The sequence below is a fragment of the Ciconia boyciana genome, chromosome 15 (assembly GCF_034638445.1).
Source record: "Ciconia boyciana chromosome 15, ASM3463844v1, whole genome shotgun sequence".
Taxonomy (NCBI): domain Eukaryota; kingdom Metazoa; phylum Chordata; class Aves; order Ciconiiformes; family Ciconiidae; genus Ciconia; species Ciconia boyciana.
The window spans coordinates 15,595,999-15,619,294 of record NC_132948.1 but is presented as its reverse complement, the minus strand read 5'-3'; the positions used below and the strand labels follow the sequence as shown (position 1 = coordinate 15,619,294).

At 41.9% G+C, this 23,296-nt stretch overlaps 1 protein-coding gene across 16 annotated transcripts in view; it reads right to left on the bottom strand.

Moving 5' to 3' along the window:
- The window catches only part of ARVCF (ARVCF delta catenin family member), a 298,725-nt gene that overhangs the window by 60,579 nt on the left and 214,850 nt on the right, over positions 1-23,296 (bottom strand). For all 16 annotated transcript variants that reach the window (XM_072879699.1, XM_072879700.1, XM_072879702.1 and 13 more), the window contains 2 exons: positions 19,761-20,260; positions 10,754-10,937 (listed from right to left, as the gene is read on the bottom strand). In XM_072879699.1, the coding sequence (XP_072735800.1) occupies positions 10,754-10,937; positions 19,761-20,260 (684 nt within the window). The remainder of the gene's footprint in view (positions 1-10,753; positions 10,938-19,760; positions 20,261-23,296) is intronic.

The window sequence follows — 23,296 nt, the reverse complement described above, 5'->3', positions numbered from 1 at the left end:
ACAACTTGAAATAGGAACTCTGCAGGGCTTTTGAGGCACGGGTGATGGGCAAAATCCGGTTATAAATGAAAATAAAGTTGACTGCCTGTTCACATGGGCGGGAATGGGGAGGAGGAACTACCCAAACCACTTTTACACGAAACAGTGATGACTGATACCTGCCATTCATCGCTGGCGTTCTGTACAGTCTGCTTCCCTTGCCTTGTCTCTTCACCCCCCGCGGCCTCTGCTGCTTTCCCTGATTTTCCCTGCTTTTCAATACTTTTCCAAGAGTCCATTAAACGAAACATGTATTTTAAAAACAATAATAGTATCTTTCTCACATCACATTGCAAGGGTAATAGAAAGCTTCACAGTGTGCTTACTGTAAATATACACAACACACTCAAAAGAGCAATTCTAGGAGCAAGACATGGAATTACTGTCCATGCTACTCTAAGTACAGAGGAAGGAAACCAACCATACGACTGATTTTATGTAAAACAGTAAGGCACAAATCTCATTCCAGAGATTTTAAATCCCCAGCCTTTAGCTGGAAAAAGTGACCTGGATTCTTCCTCAAATTGTTGGAGTCCAGACTGTAGACAGGACTAGTGAAAGAGGATTTGTAAGGATGTTCAAATATATGCTTTCCTTGGGAAAACAAAACAGAGGAGCACTAAGTAAATGTTAAATAAAAGTAAATACCTACCAGCATAGAAACACATCAGGCTAGGAATCCAGTCTGTTGGTATTAAAGACTTCAGAAGATGGAGGGGAATGTGCCAAGAAATCTGTTCATGCTTTAGATAAGGTTATCATTATCACCAAATAGTCGTCTTAATAATATGCAAGTCTGAACGTAACATTTACATCTGCAGAACAGAGTTGGTATTCATCACCTCTAGGATAGGCGAGCTGTTACTGCTGTCTGTGCCACACCCCAAAATTATCCTCAAGAGAAAAGATTTAACAGTAATTAAATGCATGGCACTTAATTTGCACTATTTCAATGCAAATCATGTAGCAATGCCCCCACTGTGCTCTCCCTAACCATGTGAAAGATAGAGTGGAGATGTGGAGAGCTTTTGGGTTTTATTGTGGTTTTTTTTTTTTTAATTATAAAGTTGAAAATACAAGCATCAAAGAGACACATTTTTTTCTCTGAACATTAAAACGAGTATTTCCAAGACTATTGCTGTGTCTGCCACCTGGCTGGAAAGGGCCATCAGCTGTTATCCCACAGTGCTGCAGAGGAAGCTGAAAGGCAGAGGTCAGAGCGTTACCGAACACGTACCATCCCGCTTCGGTTCAGCGGGTGTAAAAAGCGCCTTGTTTAGAGACCCAGCTGGGGACGAAGACAACAGGTTGGGGACTTTGGTTTTTATATAAATAGAAGGCTCAACTGCAAATTTGTCAGATATCCTCCTAGCAACATTTCCACCTTATTCTGGAAGAAGCGTGGACGAGAGCTGAAGCTGAGACAGCGAGGAGCTCTTTTCAACAGCCTCTCTACGCACGCTGCGGGGTCTCAGATGGCCCAAGGGAACCCTACTTTCTACTGTTGTAGGCAACCTTCTAATAGCTGTTTTTGTATTGTCAGGCTAAAAAGGAACATCGGCTCCTATATGGTCTGTCTCAGCACTGTCGAAGAAGATAAGGACACCTGTGACCATTACAAGCCAGAGAGCTACAAACGACGGGGGTTTCCTGGGGGCTGAGTTACGGCAGTGCCGCGGCAGACCTGGCAGGCAGCACCTACATACACCTCGCTAGACCTTCACTAACTCCATCACCGAGGCTGCGCTGTCCAGACACTGAGTTTTATATACTTCAGCCGATAAAAAACTACAAGATTCTCACAAGTCTAATTGAAATATATTAGTTGTTCTATCCACCTACTCTGACAGTCAGAACCCTTGCTATAAAAACACCCTTCCACACCCACACTTTGCTTCACTATTAAGACATTTTTATTTGGATGTCAGCCAAAGGACATTGATAAATAATAGTTGCAGTAAATGTACTCTATTTCCGAGCGTAGTTCTAGGTACTGAATGTCCCAAAGGAGGAATATACAGCATTTTAAAATCATTCCATCACTTCATGCAGAAATAGAATGAATTCCATACCTCAGTTCACATGAAATACCAGGAAGTTTAATTGGTATTAAGCTCATTGTTCTGAAAATAAGAGAGAAAAAGAAAGAAGCTGCCCATGACACAAAGCCTGATCCAGGCAGCACTGGTCAAAGAGCCCTGTACAACATAACGGAGTCTGGCAACAGACAGCTGAATCGGAAATCAAGCCGAAAATAGGTAAAGAAAACAGGAAGAAGCCAAAGTCCAAATGAAATGAACAGAAAGATAGGCGAGCTCTACTGATGGTGATGTTAGGTAGGGAGCAGCCGTTCAACTGAGAAAAGGTGCATCAGATCGGGACAGGAGATCCCACTGGAGACTTCTGCTCCACTGAAGCATCCACTTACCAGCTAGATCCAAGAGAGAAGCAGCAGAGCAGCCCCGGCTGCCTTGCATGTAAAACCCTTCCAGGTATTTGAATAAAGGGATCTGTTTTGTTTAGTTGGTCAAATGCTCAAAAGAGGACATACCAAAAGCCACCCCAAGGTGAAAAAGGACTTCCCAAGCTTAGTCCGTGCTCCAGCAACACTGGCATAGAGCAAGAGATCTACAAAGCACACTGTCACGTGTCTCATATTCCTGTCAGCACTGTCTATAAGAGGTATAAGCAGGGGCTCAACAGCCAGCAGTGCAGTTTAACAAGGTACAGGTGTCAAGTCCATCCTTTGTTATTTGTGGCATTCTATATCCAAAACATTGTGTAATGCCTTTTCAGTAAAATGCTGACTGGTTACCTCCTGCATGACCTACTTGGAGGGCCCTGGGTTGCTCTCCTGTAATGCAAAATGATGCAGAAATGCACTACACAGAATTCCATGATGCCCAGCAGCTACTTAGCTTCCAAATTATTCCAGTCTCTGCTTGGAGGAACGGCTAAGGGGCTCTGCTTGCTTTATCACACACGCTTGTTGCAATGTGAAAAGAATCTCAAAAACACAAAAATGAGGCGGTATTTATCTAATAAAGGATCACGGCTCACATGCCTTCCAAAGCAAACTATGTCCGTTACAGCGACTGCAGAGAGCTGTTTCAGTCTTGCTCTTCATCCCACCACAGCGACAGACGTTTCTGTAGACTCCCTTCACTGACAGCCAAGGGAGAAGGGACCTAGATTCATTCCTAAGGAATGACAGCAGGCAATAAGCAAGTGCACAACTTTAAATTTATACTTCAGATTTGATTGTAAAGCATTAAGGTTGCATGTAACTAGGTTATGTCTCTGCTGCTAAAATCTATGCATAATTTATTTATATTACAAGCTAAACATCAGGAACTGTCAGGAGGAACCCTAACAGCTCTTTACTAGCACGAATTAAACGCTCTGCTCATCATATAAGCCCCAGGACAGCCATATGCTGTGATCCTGCACAGTATCAGTAAGCTAATTAAGAAACTGCCTTCACTCACTCCTCTCTATTGTGTGGGTTTTTAATTTGAGTTGTTTTTTTTCCAGTCTGGGTTGGGCAGATAAGCTTCTCCCTTTTCCGTGCTGCTTGCTGCCTCCAAAGTGAAGACTCACAGGCAAATTTCCGTTCAGTTTTTATCTCCTTCCAAAACTGTTCCTTCGCTGAAAGTCCAGTTCAAAAGTACCTGTTGCACAACAAAACACTGACAGTATAGTTAGCTCCAGCTTCTGGAGCAGCCATCTCCCAAAGGCTGAACCCAGTATGAAAACGATACGAGTGCACCAGCCTCCGAGCGCGGCGGGCGGGCGGACAGAGGCACGGCAGCATCTGCCCTCGTCCCCTCTGGGTGGACAGGGACGTGCTCAGCTTTGGAAGGAGTCCTGTCCAGGCCTCCTTGGTTAAAAAACTGCCCTACACAAGCATACGAAAGGACTACTTGAACTACGATAGGGGAGCACACCGAATAAGAGGAAAGTCAACCAAATGACTTCGTCAAATCCTTTTTGGAGTGGGGAAGAAACGTAGCTGCCGCAAGGAGGGCTCTGTACTAATGCTAGACTCGTGAAGCTCAATTACTAATCTGCTGCTGATACAAAAGAGAAAATAAAAGCCAGCACCTGAACACTCACATTTAGGAATCTTCTCTGCCCTGCCATGCTGCAGTAAGCAAAGTTCCCCTGACACCAAGGGCCCCGCGGCTGGCAGCACCGGAGCAGCATCACCCGGGCTTCACCTCCCGCGCCCTGCTCTTCACTAGACAGCGCTTCCAGGTCACAGCTCTGCACTTAAGTGCCTTCTGACTGTGCTTGGTCAGTTGGAGATGAAGGCTGCTGCAAGTATGTGAGAGTGCAGGTAGGACAAATATTAAGTGACTGCCACCACATAGTATTGTCATGCCTGCAGGATTTAAAGATGGATAGAGCTTGAACGTAATTCACTTTGAAAGCTCTAATTCCCAAGCACTTTTCTTCAGAGAAGAGCCATACATTAATCATTAATAAGAAAGGAGGGCACAAGCACCTGGCTTTGACAGCCTTTCTTCCTTCCTTTCCTCAAATTCAGCATGCAGAGATGGGAAGAAAAAATGGACACACCAGTATCACCGAGACACTCATACAGTCATTTCCAAGGTGCAGAAAGAGAACTTTTCTGCCAAAAGAAGACCGCAGGTTCTGTTTGACAAACCTTTTTTACCTCCACGTGCCTCACAGACGCACGCACTCCTGCTACAAACAGGCGTCTGCATGCATACGTATATTCGCAAGTATATAAAGACATTAGGACTCGAGGAATGAGTTCATTGCCATTAAGCAGTGTTACATATGACTGAAGCACTGTACATTACATCTGCAGGACAAGATGTATATGCATGTACCTTAATGCTCTCTGTCCTCCTCAGAAAAAGGCTTAAAACATTTTCATACAAAAACTCTATTTGGCACATCCTAAGTATTAATTATTTACCATCAAGCTCCTGCAGGATGATTTCTCATCCTGGTAGAGTCTGTTTTTGGCTCTGAATCTACCAAGTCCTTATCTCATGTCTTCCAACATCGTATCTCACACTTACCATAACTGTTAGGTTAAGAGTTCAGTCCCATGGAATCAAAATTTATACCTACAGAAGGTGCTTACTCCCAGTTGCTGTCTCTAGGACCAACCACTTCACAATCCTGTACTACTGGTATTTACCAACTGCAGGGGAAGGTAAGGACAGAGGCGCCAATCCACGTCTAAGACAGGAAAGTGAAGATCAGTGACTGAAGTCCAGATCCACTCAGGCACTCAGTAAGAGCCTGAATCTCACCAAAACCAGAAGGGGATAGGGCTGTTAAAAAATCAGACCACAAAAAGGTTTATACCATTAATCTTGCCTATAATTACCTCAGAATAGTAGCAGAACAGCAATTAAATCCACACTTTCTCAAGAGTTACAGCTCTAGCCACCAGGTTGTCCCTTCTCTTCTCAGGAGCTGATGTTGGACAAGCTGTTATGTGCAATTTTGCTCTGAAGAATGCGTGTTTTTAGTGGAAGTCAAGTGGGTGCAGTTTGTTTGTGTTCGTACACCTACGGCCAGGTCTGTGAACCCTGAGCCTATTTGTGAATGCGAATTTCTGTGTACTTGGAGAATTGACAAGAAATGCTGCAACTACAGATGGTACCCTGGAAAAAGGAGCACTTTGCATCTGTTTGGTATGCAAATTAATTCATTTAACATTTGTTGACAGCAGGTCAGTTTAGCACAGGAATCAGGCTAGAAAGTTGGCAATTTAGGAACTAAGTTCTACTGTGTCCTCTTAGAAGTGGAAAAATCCAAGGGAGAATTAAAAGTAATTAGGCAGAAAACAGCAATTAAGCCCAGAATGAATTTCATTTTTAAATCATTAAATCCTCGCTGCTTCCAGAAAGCTAGGAATCATGATGGGTATCTACACAGAAAAGATAACGTGACTGGAGCAGCGCGCTCTGACCCGCAGATGCGGCACGTCCCCTCTAAAGCAGGGAAGCGCCCTGGGACAAACCCGGAGAGCCAGCGAAGGTCTCTGGCACTGCCTGGGGACACGTGGGCTAGCCTTAGCTCCATCAGTCCCGCAAGCAATTCCACTTGTACTCGTCTCGTAAAGCACAACTTTGACCAAGGCATTAAGGTAAGAAGGATCACAAAATGGCCTTGTTAAGAGGCACCAAATCATTACATTATTTAAACTGGAGGAGAGTACAATTTAAAAACAAATGCTTCTGGACTGCGAATCCCAGTAGGGATTTAGGGGTTTAAAAAAAGAGACAGACAGTAACGAGAAAAGACGTTCTCCACATACCTAAAATAATAAAATGCAATACAAAGACATGAAACTTGTACTCCAAATGAAATAGAGGAACATCTGTGCATATTTAATGATTCTCCTAGCAAATGTCTTCCTTACTTCTTCCTCAGTCTTAGTTTTCTGTAACCAAAAATCCACTTAATTTCAAGAAATTAATCTGCTTTGTTTCTTACTGTTCCTTTCCAGATTTCCACCATACCTATTTCTCTCAACAGGTAACAGAATACAATACCACCTTTATTTTATAAAATTACACCCAAGGTAGCATCTACCACAAGGCTCATGGCCATTTTAAGTAGTAAAATTATTACGGACATTGCAGATCCATTCATCATCTTAGGTCTGCCCCTATAAACAAAACACAGCAATGGAAGAGGAAACATCTTTCTCCTGATCTCAAGACGAGAATGGAGACAAAATTATCATCACCTGCACTAGTGTCTGAAAACTTCAGTCTTTCCTGGGAAAGATTACAGAAAAAGCACGCAATACATTTCATTACCAGATCACAGCATGCAAATTGGCTGTGCTGCCAAGTCTTTATTTTGCAAAGGGGAATACAGGATTCCCAAAACATTTGTTTGAAGAGTTTTTGGCAAGTCAAGTATAGAGTGGGATGGCACACAGAACCCACCCATCACGTTCCAGATGATATCAGGATTCAAAAGATCCCTATAATGGCCACAGTCATGGGAGAAGGCTTGACTTTAGAAGGAGCCCTTAAAATAAACACTGGTCTCCAAAGTCAATATAAACCTTAACTAGTTGCCTTTTGTTCCCTTGACTCTTACTCGCTAGGTATACATTGTCAGTTAGCTATGGTAGTTTGGTATGGACATCGCTAAGTAGCACAGGTAATCCCAGAGTTATTTAATTTATGGCAAAAGAGAGAGTATTTGAATGGCATTCTTGATGATAACAAACTTAGCACAGTTTCTCTGATCTCCAGCTTGTAAATGAGCGGGTCCAGTGTTACTCAGTATCGTGCACAGGGCTTTCCCAGACAGCAGCCCAGACAAATCCATTCAGTGCAAGTCCCTTGGCCACGCAGACTACAATCAACATCAAGCAACACGTACGGATTTTTGTTACTTTAGAAAGTGGGCAGAAATCAGGGCTATACAAAGCCAGTAAGCTACCTTAGCTTTGGGTAAGAGGCAAAAGAGCGTGTGGATCATGGCTCTTACCTTGCAAAGTTAATTCCCAAGTAAAGCAACTCTGGTGCAGGTACAAATGTCTGCTGAGATACTGGCCCCAGTTACTGGCCCCTCTCTGCTGAAGCATCCCTCCACCCCCGTATAGCTGCAGCACTGCACCATCTGGGCTGCTGGTCACCCTCCGGCACAAGCAGTCCAAGTTGCCCACTTAGGATACAACTCAGCCTGCCCTACTCAGACCTGGACATACACCAGCACCTGAACTCCCCAAGTGAGGAGGGAGAGAGACTAACGAATCACAGAGGGGAAAAAAAAGTATGTACACAGGACAGGACTGGAAAGGAAAATGTGATGGATCAGGATTTTAAGAGGTAAAAGCAAATAAGTGTTGGTGGGGTTTTTTTTTTTTTTAATTACTTGTTTTCAATTATTTTGAAATAAGTGTTTCCAAGGCTCCACGTTATCAAAAGAGAGACCTAGATTAAGAACAAAGTAAAGATCAGAAAGCAGCGTTAAAAAAAAAAGTGCAAATAATTAACTGACAGTTCATGCTGTGAATCACTGAGTTTGAAACAAACTCATCCACATCTGTTGATAAACTTCATTAACTGAAAAAATGATACTGAAATGAATGCTGTCCTGCATGCATAGTGCCTATCTTCTGCTTGGACACCTAACTGCAAGGACATCCGAAACCACAGAAGCTGAAAGATTCTCTCGGTTGCTTTGGAAGACGATGCAGCACACACCTGAGGCTCACTTCCAAAGGGGACAAAGAGGCTGGCACACCACCAAGAGGACTAACCTCCCAATTAATATCAAACTGGTAAACCGTTTGTAGTCTGCAATAAGCTCCATTCATGTAAAAGCGAATTTCTAGGACCAGCTCCTGTGTCAACACGAGAAGAGGAGGCAAAGGGGTTTTTAAACACTGACGTCTGTCAGACAGATGGCTGCAACAGTTTATTCTCTGCTGGTGTTAACTATCTTATCTTGCTGCTGCTTTTAGGATGAGCTGCAGGATTTCAACAAACAATGCAAAATTATTTCCAACAGTAGTAATGATAATTACTTTTGATACGTCCATTTTTATCCCTAGATCTGGAAGTGCTCTACAAAAGGCATGTAATATCACTGACATTGTAACAAGAAGTATGACCAACTGAGAGACAGCTCGTATCTCACCTGCCCCTGCAGCTTGCTTGTCCTGGACTCACTTTAGCTCACTGCAAGAAGTAAGGAGACAGCAAGACAGTTCTCCCCCTTCTCGTGCAAGAGGTTGCTCTCTCTGTGGCACAGCAAAGAGACGTGGACAAACTACCTTTTCCAGATGACCTTTCCCTGCTAACCCGCCATCACGTCTCCATTTACCTTAAGTAACTACTTTCAAGCGTGAAATCACCTTGCCCCCCTCTGACTGAAGCTTCACATTTTCCACAGGGAAGCACGTAGTCCCACAGGGCTATGACAGCAGAGACTACAGATGAAAGGGCTGAAATACGTTTCCCCCCTTCAACAACAGAAGCAGTCACCAGCCACTGGCTGCTGTCCTGATGCATTTGAAGTGCATCAGGGCCACTTTTAATGACCAAAAGTTCAAATTCTCTAACTAACGTATCTCAGTACTGCTATGCTCCACATCCCTCTTCATTAGCCCTTAAGAATATGAAATGTCCAAAGTGGCAGAAGGTTTTGCGTGCCCTGTAAAATCAGTACTTTACTTTAAAATTTAAAACAAAAACCAAAAACAACAAAACCCAACCAAAACAAAACAACAAACAAAACCAACCCCAAACAAACAAACAACTAAAAAAACCCTCAAAGCTATCCTGGAATGTAGAAGTTCAAGTGGATCAGGGCACTGCACATACTAATAAAAATTTATGATGTGGATTAGGTTAGTCTACTAATGATCAATTTATTGTCTACACTTACTGGAGAATCCCATATTCATTCAGATAATCCTTTTATCCCCCACCATGACTAATTTCCTCTTGCAGAACCATTAGAAAACGAGACACTCGTAAGTAAAAACCTATGATGTCTGGAGCCTACTTGAAGGACCTTCGTTTCCAGTGGGACTGCAAATCATTTCAGTAATGGGCCCTTTAGAACACTTTTCATTACTTTCTTCATTTGTGAAGTTACTCAGGGGAATAGTTATTGCAATTTAGAGACCACAGGCACGAGAAAGAGAAATGAACCAACTTCTGAAGATGCATTAATCAGAAGAAATCTGACAGAAGTATACTTCAGAGCAACAGAAGGTAGAATGCCAAATCTTTATTAGTTTTGTTCAACCTAATTGACTTCATCATAAAGCTGAAGAATCTAACAGGGCATCTCCACTATTTTGTCTGAAAGAAAAGCAAAATGAGGGACTGACTGGGTTTAGGGAACATTGGTTCTTCAGGTTTTTCAGACTGTGTTAGGACTCCTCCTGGCCCCAGCTTCTAGCACGTACTGTCCTACCCTCAAGGTGCTCTCAGAAATGCAAATACCATTTCTAACCAGAACAGCCTCCTTTGCAAGAAATATTAGAAATAGGTTCCTAAATGGTCAGTAGTTCAGGTTCTTAACTAATTGCCCATAGGTCCTTAGTCACTTTAGCTTAAAATAGGAGTGTGTCCATGAAAGTGTTTGTGGCTAAGACTGGGTCCATGTTTCATGCTCAGTGTAATTCCATGAAATCAGTTCCCCAGCATCGGCAAAAAAGCGCCTTTTGGTAGGGGAAAGCCCACAACCACGAAGGGAGTTGTTTGAAAACACACTTTTCAAATAAATAAAACCAGCACCATCAAGGGAAGCAGAGAAGGCACTCAAAACTTGTAGAAACAGCCCACTGATCACAGTACAACTGACAAATGAAAGTATGATTTTCAGTACCTATGGCACAGTTTGCACTGCAAAATGCTTTTTTTGTACTTAGCTTGGCAGCTAACTTTACCTGGGTCACTCTCCATCGTATTATGCACCTTCCTATACAGATCCGCCCCCCCTAACCTGGACAAACGAGCTACTCTTCACGCTGGCCCCACTGGACAGACCTACATTGCCAAGCCCTGCAACACGAGAGACTGTGGCAGGCAAATACCTCCAAGCATTGCTATTGGGGCCACTGAAACGGGGATCTCTCCGCAAAAATGAAAGATATATGATACTTTATTTCAAACCAAAATAATTTTGACAAAATCCTAAACAAAGGACGTGTCAAACAGATTAATACTCCACAGTTCTGCCTTACCGTAAGCAACCAGAAGTGTTCTTGAAGACAGTTGTCCACTCAGCATCGCGAGGCTTAGAGTCCTCATTTGGCTCACTCTCCCAACCCGAATGGGGTATGATCACCTCATTGGTAAGCGTCTGCAGACCGTGGTTGATGATGACCATCTTCAGGGGCTCATAGGAGGACAAGTTCCACAGGGTGCCTGCAGGAGACACAGAGATATAACAAGAGAATAATAACTATTTAAAATTTCTGGGTTAAATAGAATCACTAGATTCACAGAAAATCGCTAAAAGGTTAAATCATAAAATCAAACGAAAAGGCGAAACCACTTGATGAGACGCCAGACTGGCACACAGCTTAGGGAAAATTCCATAGTCACTGCAACAGAAGCATTTCCAAAAGAACGGAAGCACTTTTATCAAGACACAGATACTGTAGAAGTCATTGAGTCCTACAACAGAGTACATAAATGTGATGTGCTATTGGAGATTAATAGGATTTTTCTGCTATATACAAATTTTGTTACACTTTTAAGTCTAGCTATGCCTCAAAAAGTAAAAATTCATCCAATGCAGCAGACAAGTATACTGAGCAAGTCTTAAAAACAGAGATGAATTTACGGACTATCATCGATCTTACGCTTATCCTCTGCACAAGACAGTATTTCATTCAAGACTCCTCTCTATTATTTACTTTCACATTTTCCTGTCACAGGCAATATCTGTGTTCAAATCACCTGGTGCCACAAGCATATGATTCCTTGAAGAAGCTGAGAAAAACAGAACTCCGCTGTCTTTCCATTTTTACCTCAATTATGAGCCAAAGTAGACAGAAGTCTACAGACAGCAGATCAAACCAACGTAACAGAAGAACAGCCTTACAACTGTAAAAATATCCCGTCTTAGATAAGCGATACAACTTCCCAGCAGACCTGTATCAGTGTCCTGAGAGTGACTGCTCGTTAGGCTAGGACTGAAACAGGACATTCACTTCAGAGATAATTTCTGCATAGGCCCAGCCTGGTAACGCTTGAGAGCGACCAGTACACCACCAGGAGGGAGCCAGATGCACGCTTTTCATCTCCAAGGAAAAGTGTGAAGACTAGCAAAATTTCAGAGACACCAAATGGAAAAGCCAGCTTCCCCAGAACACACAGGAAATCTTTCCTAAGCGGACACAATATTAACGTGAGGCTCCCTGTGTTACCACAGCTGTGAATTTGTGCATATTACAGCGCAAGTTGTAGACACTCACCTCTTCGTATACGTGTCTAAAGCAAAACACAAAAGACCAAAGGTGCAACCTTGTGTTTCAGTCCCCTGCAATCACTCCAAGTTTTCAAACTTTAAAAATGGCTGGAAAAAGATTTGGGATCTATTGCTTTTGGCAGGCAGTCTAACACGCGCTCGGCCTCGCTGGACCCTGTCAGTCAACGGCAAGCACGTAGGAGCGAGGGAGTCTGCAGCGGTGCGAAGATCCAAGGTGCCAGAGAACCAGCAGGGCCACCACACCTACCGCTGACCGAGCCAAGGCAGCTATCTCGTGGGAACGCTCCTTCACACTCAGGCTTTCACTGCTACAAGTTTGAAGTGTCAAGTGCCAAACGTCCTATTTTAATATCAGAGTATTATCCATATAGGGTCATGACAGGTACCAGGTCAGGACGGGAATTTTATCTCCATTGGAGCAGCGACTGGCACTTACGTGATAACCTCAAAGGCTGATGATTAGCAGGGCCTTGGAAGTCAAATGGTGTCTCCTACTCAAAGTGATCTTTACAAGATCCAGGCATCTGCTCAGACTGGGGAGACCATATTAATTAATAAAGAAACTCTGAGGCAGGCAACAGAATGAATACCATAATGTTTCTTTCAGTCTTTTTCTAAAACCATACAAAAATACTGCTTTTTTGGCCAAATTCCCTTGCCATTAATAGACAACATACTGTATGAGATTTTCATAACCTACTTTTTTAGCTTTCAAACAAGACCGTATAGGTGAAATAGGAATTAATTTTCTCTTTGTACCCATTACAATAAATCACCCTTTGTCATTGCAAAACACCAAACACAATGGACAATAAGAAAAAAACCAAAACCAAGCAGAAAAAGCTAATTGGCCCCATTTTGTTGTGGAAGAAAGCCTTTACTTTTCATAACGAATTGGCTCAAAAATATACATTATACAAGAAACAAACGCAAGTCAATATTTATAATAAGACTAAAGCCTGACATATAAGCTACCCGATTAATTTTAAATACTTCACTAGACAGTCTTTCTTTAGTTATTGTCCATCAATTCCTTAAGCACATCAGACTCGCTGATATAAAAATAATAATTACTATTAAATCCCTAAAAGCATTGCTGGCTCAGTACTTCAAAATTCAAATGCAAAATCAGAACATCGAGTACTGAACTGGATGGATAAATCCCAGGAAATTATACAGGATCATCGTCTCTGGAGCAAACCTAGATTCAAACGGAGAACAGTGGGTGCAGATACTCTGGTTCTGGAGGGTTATGTCAGGGTTCCCTCACAGGAACATAAATGGAGCTTTTGGTATTTGCAGTGGTCAAAAAAACAGTATTGGGAAAAGATGGCATCGACCGAGGAACCCCAGTACAGCATTCGTAAGGATCCTGCATTTCTGTTCTTCTGAAACCGCAAAAATGTTGCGACTGGAAACAATATGGAGATTTAAAATCACCTGTGCGTGGAAGAGCTAAGTTTTAAAATCCGACAGCCCTTCGCATTTAAGAGCTCTTTCCTTAAATGCACATACTTCCTTTGCACCTGGAAGGAGATTCTGCCTGTTCTTCTTTCCTGGAGCAGGGACACCACGCGTCATCTGCAGCGTGAAGCTGCAAAGGCAAATTTCATTGCCTGCTTAAGAAGAATCAGGCAGGCATATACTTAAAAAGCCAAAAATACCTATAAAATTTCCAAGAGCTCTAATATTACAGGATCGTACAAAAGTTTTCCAGTGCTCAAGTCTTTTACTTGTTTTAAGACTTACGAGATTCGTGCCTAGATTTCAATACCTTCAACCCCAACGTGTAAAATAAGTTCATCGTCTCCAAACTCCCTCTTCTCCTATATTCTCATTCACCAGTAGTTATTTCAAGAGACTGAACGCAACTGGGATTCAATAGTATTCCAGTTGGATTGCAACACTGGAAACGGCACAAGCCTGCCCGTCTACCACACACACGTCAGCTCCGCTGATGCTCGTAACCCCGTCCAGCCCAACAGAACTACCTGCCCCTGCAAAAGCATCTCTTGGACATACTCATCCAGAACTTTTAAGAGGCTGACTGCAATTTATGCAGTAAACCATTTAGGGCAAACCCATCTTGACTGTCAATCTCACTGAGCGGCTACCAGACGACAGGGACTGAAGTTAAACAGAATGCCTTTCCTCCATCCTCTTTGCAGAAAAAAGCCCAGCAGTTTCCAAGCTTTTCAATTTCTCATCTGCCTCCCACCTCTCAAATGTTTCATAGAAAACACCAACAAACTATGAAGAAGAATAGAAGACAGTCTTACTACTAAAAAAAAAAAAAAAGGCACAAAGCTCTCCAAATTATTAAAAAAAGTCACACCACTTAAATTTATAATATTCTCCCTGACAGCTGCAGGAGGAAAACCAAAAGAATCCCTCTGCTGAACACCCTTCAGTGAAGGAGCACGCGCAGCACCTGGCAGCAGGGCGGCCCAAGATAAACTCTGATGAAGGGATCTTCTGGTTCCAAAGGCAGAGAAAAAATTCAGATTTGAGTTGACTTCGTTGGGAAAATATTCCACAAGAAGGGATACAGAAACTAAAGAGTGACAATACATTCTTCTTATTCCAAATTATGAAACAAAGAGGTCTAAATCCCAGCATCCTTTCAGCTCTTGAGAAAACAAATTCCATGGAAAAGACACTGAGAGTGGCAGCCACAGAAACTTAAAAAAAAAGTGAACAAATTCAGACTGTAGGTTTTAGCAGCGCGAGAGAAAATCTGAGTTTAAAAAAAAAATTTAAGACCCCTGTAAATTTGACATCCATCTTTAAAAATCATTCCCTGCCTCTATTAGCATAACACTCTAATGATCTAACAAGCTGGAAACACTGTTTTTAAAACTCTAAGTTTAATCAATTCAAATGAATAGCACTCAAGAGAAATCAAGTCACTAACGCAGCAGCATAAGGGAAATGAAGTTATCTAAATTTTCCATGCACTTTCATTACAAGTATTGGCCTTTTTGACCACAGTGCATGAATTTTAGGACTGGAGAAAGAAGATGAACGATTGCTTTTTCAGAAGATGATCATAATCATGATCAATCTTTACTTTATTCATAAATACTATTTGTAATATAGTTATATATTTCTCAACTACAACCATTACCTCTACTCTGTCAGCATGTTAAGCAGGGACAATAGCTACAAGTTTTTATTTCAAAAGTACTGATTATTGTAAAAATATATTAAAAATTACTATAAGCTACATGCTACATAGCTACGTGATTTACGTAATATTAAAAGTGATTAAGGCCCACAGCCATAATTTCCTAGATCTCTGCCTCCTTGGAGCTGTGAAAAGATTTCTAAAGAAATTGTGGCAGAATACATATATGCCATTATCTTTGGAAGCCAAGGGAAATCTTTTCCTGCTGAGCTTGCTTACTTGCAAAAATCCAATGTCACCAAGAAATTAGACAAAGCAGCTGTTTTAATTCGGTATCTATGGTCCACACTAAATCATTTAGCATTTGGGGAAATAAAGCGGTCTGCATTACATTCACCGAGGATTTCTTGTTACATGGTGGTCCTGTATGCATTTGTTTGACAGATTTGTTTGTATCATTCTAAGTCTGAAGATCGGAGCTGTGCTTCTTCAAGTTAAGCAGCGGTCAAGTTTAGAACCTCAGCGTGAACTACTGTGTCAAAGAATACACCACGAAGAGAGATCTTCTGACAAGCGTTCTAAGCGAAAATGGAAGGAGTAAGCTCATCTGTAATCAGAAAGTTCAAGACAGCATGGTACTTCGAAGAGAAGTCAGCGTCTGATCAGCTGACAGGACCTTAGCATACATAAATGCCCAGAAGGTGTGAATTCTGAGCAAGCCGATCAATCTGCAAGTTTCCATTATAGTATTAGATAAAAATATTTCCTCTGCAGAGCATTTTGAAGGTCAATCATTTTTCAATTAAAAGCAGTTTGGCAACATACAGCATCAGGAAAATCACGTTCTGCATCACTTAAAATCAGTGCAATGTCATTAAACAACAAAATTACTTTCAATGTTCTCACAAAGAATAAAATTATTCATTAAAGCTACCAACTTCTGATTGCTTTTCAAAGAATGTAATAGAATTTTGGTCTTGCATATTTGATGGGAACATTTGCTCCACAAAAAAACCTCATCACTCAAGACAAAACTTTTGCAACTTCCCCAGTGAGAACAGGTTCAATTCCTTACCAGCTTAATCCTCATTTCTCTCCATTTCTCAAGAAAATGATCCACTGTGAGTTCAGTAGTGCAGTTCCAAGACTAGAAAGGGATGCAAGGAAGAATTTTGTGGAATATTTCCCATCACAACTCTACTCGTGATTTACTTATGGACACTCTAACAGTTAAATCAAGCTTTTCTCAGTGCAGTAGATAGGAGACATTTTGTTACTCCACACTTTAAAAAGAACTAAAAGTGAGATCTGTGGTATTTTATGATTGTATCTTGAGTTTTGAAGGTATTTTTACATGCCTCATGTATCTGTCTTACCTTGAGGGACATCATGTTTTAGTGCTATCTGCAGATATATCAAGGACATCTGGTAAAACAGACATGACATTAACCCAGAGAAGGCTTTCAAATCCTGCTAAAACCAGTGCTATCTGAAAGCAAAAAGCTACAGACTCGCTTAATCTGGCAGTAGTGTTGTATCAGTATACTCAGCCTGCTTCCAAAGTTGCACGTCAATACGTTTGTCTAAGTTGCGTTCTCCAAAACATGTATTCTGGGAAGCAGTCAAGTGAACACCCTCCTGACACATCAAGTCTCGCTCATTCAGCACGGAGCGTCACCCATCCGATTCCCCCTCATGCTCCCCTGCCGCTGCACCTACCTCTTATGCCTTTTTAACACCCTGGCATGGCTTTTTCCCCACTCCATTAAGCCAGCGCCCAGGCCCAGCTGGCTGCCCTGGTTCACACTGCTCTGGACAGCTGTGGCTGCTGCCTCAGACCACCAAGTTAATGAGAGGCCACGGAGCTGTACTAAAGCCAAGGACTGACTCTCAAATTAGATGAGAATGATGCTCTCTTGTGCCAGAAAGCACCCCCTTCCAGCTGAAAATACCGAGTCTTATTGTACGCTCCCACGTCCCTCCTGTCCTGCAGGCAGGCAGTGTCCCACACCCAGAGAAGCAGAACTTCAAGACTGGAAGTGCTCTTGAATTTGGACACCTGAATTATTTCAGTTTCTTTAAATTACTTACATCTCTTTGGAAAGGAGGATTGTTTTATCATTCATCCACGTCTGGCATGACCAGCTGATGATTACTATTCAGCTTTTGAAAAGCAGCCAGTATTAAGTTAAAGAAATATTAAACACCAGAGAAGTCACCATGTCATACCGAACTTGAATTTGCAGCCTCTTAAAAGAAATAAACAAGCAAACCCTGTATGCTGTTGTCTTTTCTCCCCCCTTTTTTTTTAGCACTGTTGCAGAAGCCCCCAGAGACTTCACTCCAGACAGAATGAGAAATTTTCATGGCAAAGGTAGACTTTGGTTTATCACTAGGGAAAAGTACCCAGATAGGAAGTCAAGATTTCTACCAGGAGAACGTCCGAATTGTGATCTAAATTTTTGAGGCTGCAAAACACAGCCCTTTTGTAGCAGCCCTGGCTGAATGCTCCCTTTGCACTTCAAGTTGGCTCTTGTTTCTCTCTGCTGACTTTTGGAGCTCATTTTTCGAACAGACAATTCCACATTATCAGCCCAGGCTTTGAACGCTGACTGCAAGGACACCAGCATCAGTCACAGAGGCATTGCTGGAATACTCTTCTCTTCTATGTTGATGCTTGAATGTCTCACACTGGATCTGGTGATATCATTTTAGAAGTGGAATGAAATTATTCCTGGTTAGGTGGAGATTAAATGCACATCATCTGTTGCTGGACATCTGTTTAGGTTAATGCTCTCAGTATTCCTGGTGTTTCTCAGTAAGGGGAAATAAAGAGCTTTAAATAGCAAAACCCAAAGTGGAATAAAAATACTACATTTAATTAGCAGGAGCTACTGTCAAATAAAATGCATTTGAACTGTAGAACTAATTAATCAACTGGAAATCAAAGCAATCGCCATTCAGAGTTAAAAGGGAAAACATCCAGTTTGTTTTTGCCACCTCAGAAGTGACTGATTACCACGTAGCATTATAATGATATTCCTTCAGAGTAAATTATAGACTGGCTTCTCCTTTCTTGAATCTAAAGAAATAAATTTATTCCTTCTCAGCACACCAGAAATGGATTTTGAGTAAACTAGAACAGTAGGTAAACAGATATTCTTTATTTAAAGGAAAAAAAAAAAAAGATAAATTTAAGTCTGCCATCATACTAAATGAGTGCAACAAATGGCATATAAACACTACCTACAGAGTTTCCACGTTAAGAGACAAAGCACAGACAGCAATCAAAGCACAACCAACACAAGCTACTTCGAGGTTCTCTGACAAAACAGACAGCTCTCCTTTACCAGCTCACTGGAAAAGCCCTGGAAAATATCCCTGCTAGTTTCTACACTGTATATTTAGACCTAGTTTGCTAAATATCCTATAATGGCTGGGGAAGAACAGTTGGAACACCCAAGGCCACTGTTCATCTCAGAGAATTATGATTACCAGTAAAAACTTGGAGAGCTGCTATAATTTTTTTGAGGCGATTATAGAATTATGGTGTTTACTTCTAATGGCTTAATCCATGTTTGCAATAGGTTCTGCCTGGAGAATCCAACACCGATAAGGTAGCTAAACAGTTTCAGCCCCGGACCCATTTTCACACTCACAAAACTTTCCGAAAAATTCTGTTCTGGCACTGAAATGCATTGCAACTGTCCTGGTCTCCATCCAAACATCCCCTGCTGCTTCTGAGACAAGAAAGGGAAATCCATTTCACTCCTCATGAGTTATGGGAGACTGAAGAACAATATATTTCTCCTTAGTTTAAGAGCTGACATACTTTTCCACCCTTTTCCACTTAATGGCTGAACTTTGAAACTTGGCATATACTTTATTACTCTTTCTGGACGATGTCCAAGACTAAGTTCAAATAAAAAACAAGTTGAATAATGGAGTTACAAGTGATTGAAAACTCCCCGCAAAGCGTGCACGAACTCAGTAACTTCAAAATGTAATTCTCCCTTTTCCGATTATTGCAACAAGCAAACCCCATGTCCAGAGCATCTCAACAGCAGACTCCACGCTCCTTAAAAATCTGAGTTTTCCAGCCCAGAAGTGCTGCAACTTTATATACAGCCTCAGCGTCCCCGGCACCGTGGGCTGGAGGTGTGCCTGAGGAGACTGTTCTATCAATATGAACTAGTGGGGACATGGCAGCAGGATTGTTTTATAAGAGATTAACAAGGAAAGTTTTAGATTAGCATATCTTACCTCACGATTGTAACACACTGAGGGCAAGTGCACTACAAATTACCTGTCAATGAAGTTGCTATAACTCATTTAAGCTTCAGTAACTCAACCACAAGCAGTTGCATGCTACATCCAAGAAGCATCATCCATCTCCCAGCAGCCCGGGAAACCCGAGTGTGCTACATGCACAGATGATCTCCGTTTCCTCCTGAAGGGCACGTTTGCCTTAGGCTGTCTCACACCACAAACCTGGTGCAGCCAAAGAAACAGCTGCAGCCAGCGATCTAAATTCTCCTTCAATGCTCTAATCTCCACAAATTCTTGTTCCTGAAGCTGAAAGGACTCCCCTAAAGAATAATTCATTAAAGAAACTACAGACACTGACCTGTAATTAGCTCTCTCACTTCCATGTCGTTCGTTTTCCGCAACAGTCTGATCAATGCAGGGATGCCATCACAGTTCTTTATAGCCACCTTGTTTTCATTGTCCTTCCCATAGGAGATGTTTCTGAGAGCCCCGCAGGCTTTGCGATGGACCTCCGGCTTTGGATGATCAAGTAGGCCCACCAAGATAGGTATCCCTTTAAGGTGCCTCACGTCCTTTTTGATTTTATCATTCTCGTAGCACAAGTGCTGCAAGTAGGCTGCGGCGTTAGACTTGACTGGATCGATAGGGTGGCTGAGCATGGCAATTACTTCTGGGAGGTCAGGGTCCCTCCACCTGGGGTCTTTGCGGATGCTGTCAATAGAGGGGGAGCGCTTCCCCAGACGGTCAATGCTAGCCATGCTTCCTCTCTCTGGCTGTGCCAGCGGTGCTGCGTAGCCACCATGAAGGTAAGGTATCCTCTCTTCAACCATCTCTGTCTCGATGGGGTCATCGTAGCCCCTGTAGGAAGCAACAGTCCCAAGAGAAAGAAAGGGGGGAAAAAAAAGCGCATTTAAACACTCGGTACCTCTGAGTCAGTATGGAGATTTCAGCTATGAGCAAACCTTTTAATATCACCAACATCATTACGGGCAGCATATTTACACTTTCAAATGATTTATTTGTAGTAACTTGCAAATTAACCATAGCTGAGTACTCCGCAGTGATGGGACTACAGCACAGTATTTGTTTGGCTAGCAATGAAACGATGACAGGAACTGCAAGTCATCAAACAGATTGCTTTCATTTTGGTCACTTAGCAAACCAATTATGATAGAGCTGGATTACATTTAGTAGGAAACACTGAGCTTCATTAATGCCACTACTTCTGCGGCAAACCAAAACACTAATTAGAGGCATTCAAGGCCTGGACTGAGACCACAGCCACTTTTCAGCAAGTCTGAGAAGTTCCACTACATTTCCATGTTGATGCTCACACAAGTACACTGAACTCATCAATACACATAACGGTGTCAAAGATGATGGAAAACCCAAGTCCTGGATCCAAGCACGTAATAAAAGTCTACCTTGTACAGAATCATTCATACTACAGGCAAGAGGCTGATGGCCCAGAGACCTGGGTCCAGCTCTTGACACCAGAGTAATTTGCTGGACATCCAAAACAAGTCCGGTACTCGGAGCTTTCCTCCCCAGATCAGCAACTAACTTGCATGTTAGTTCATTAACTTAAGATCATTTACAGCGTCAGCATGAACGGCATCTATCTCGTTGTGCCATAATTCACTGTGTGTAACTGAAGGCAGTCAGTCACAACCGGCTAACGCACCTACTTAGGTATTACTGTGTCCTAGTTCACACAAAGGGCAAAGTTACAGTCAACACAGCTGAAAATATTCTAACACAGTACATCCTCACACTATGAATGTCCATATTCTTAAAAAAAAAAAAAAAAATCAGTATTTGACAAATATTTCCTTTTTTTAATTTTTTTTTTTTTTTTTTTTTAACAACCACTGCTGCAACTATAATCTCTAACCTTGAGAAAAAAATCCCCCCCTCCCCCCAACTAGCTGCTAAAGACAGACCATTTCTGCAAGAGATTTGTAAGGAAAGGCATTTACAGCTTCAGAATTTGTTTTTGCGATTCACTGATACACTTCATCCCTTGTTCAAAGCGACACCTTTCATCCTCCAGAACACGCGTCGTTCGTGCAGGGGAGCTTCAGTGCAGGAGCGGGGCACCCGCCGGAGAGATAGCACTGAAGTCCTTGGGCGAAGGACAAAAGGAAATCTGAAGTTTGCACACAGCAACCCACTGGTCACAAATTCTTCAACCGTATACGTGAATAAGCCCACAGGGCAATAAGGTGACTTGCACCTAACGGTTACGAACTCCCACGAACGCTTTCAACTTTGCACTCTCTCCTCTCAGGCTCTGCCCCGAAGGCTCACACCAGCTCGCGAACCTGGCCGAGAAGGATGAGGAGCCGAGGTGACCCACCGGGAGGTGAAGCAAAATTCCCATTAATCCCATTGTTTCAAACCTTAAGTCTATAAGATTTTTCTTCTTCATCCTCCCTTCCCTCTAATACTACTCTTCATAGATGTTAACATAAACTGACTTCTTATATATATATATATTTTTTTTTAAAACAGCAGCAGCTTTTTGCCTTACTGTTTTTTCCTGGACCGATTAGCTACTATCTCAGTATTGTAGTTATCTCAGTCAAGCAAGTAGTTTTAATTGGTACAAAATGATTCTTATAAACTTTCATTTTAAGCACTGACTGATGTTACTGAACAATTTCTGATGTCATGCTGAAGGAAGTATAGACCATTAGAACTCAGAAAGAAAATGGAGCTTGCTGTTATCCTAAAGGGACTGCTAATTAAACTAGACTCCGGGGAGAAGAGCAACCGGAGGTGGAGACTGAACTTAGCCTTGTACAATTAACGCTTTTAACGTTAAAAGCGCCTCTACTGACTTTAAGTTGCTTTAATTGCTGTTCTAAACCATAAACTGAATGCAAGGATAAAAATGGGCCAGTATCCAAAACTCAGAATGAATCTGAAGAAATCCTTTTATCGATGCAGTTATTCGTGTATGTATAATTCAGTACTTGCTCTACACAGTAATTTACAATGTCTGGACAGCCGGTGTATTTTCTGTTACAGAACAAAGCTGTTTCCATCATTCCAAGAAGAAAGTAACAACACTGAAAAGATGTACTTTTGTGCGTATACACAGGGCAGAAGTAGTAACAAAACCCCTTAACTACTCCTCAAACAAAATTCTGGTTTTACATATGTAAATTTGGGACAACCAGCATTAAAACTACAACAAAACCTCATTTCTCAAACTCATCCTCATGTTAAATTCTTATTGACTGCATAAAAGAAAAGTAGCAGAAGATTAATTTTAATAATTGCCCTCTGCACAGCTGTTGCTTGCTTGACTTGGTAACTCGCAATTCAGCACGCCTCAGTCCTACGAGCTGCCCACAAGATAACTGTACACCACCTCAATTACACCTGCACAATTAAGTTTCTCTCTCCCTCTCATCCATGCAAATACTCAAAGATAATTGTTGTCTTGGGATGCAGTTTGTTTGCATTATTTCCACGAAGCCTTCTGAACAGAACCACACGGACGGACCCATCCTCCTCATGCCGTATCTTCTCCCCTGTGCCACACAAAGCTCTTTCCTTTCATTACATTTGCCCAAAATAAAACTTCAGAGTTAGGACTTTAAATTGCAACACTGTCATGACAAGAGAGCACCACGTAACTCTTGTACCAACAACACTAACTTTTTTTAAATTATCAATCACTAGTTATTAAATACTAATGTGAATACCTGAAGTAAAGAATCAGTCATTAAAAAAAAGAAAAAGAAAAAAGAAAGAAGATCACATCCTAACTTGCTACTTATTCTAACAAAGTTGTGTTTGTTTTTTTTTTTAAAGGGTTTTTTCTTCCATTGTTCCGATACAAAGCTACGGATGTGCCGAAGACAGCCAATAGGCTTTGATCAT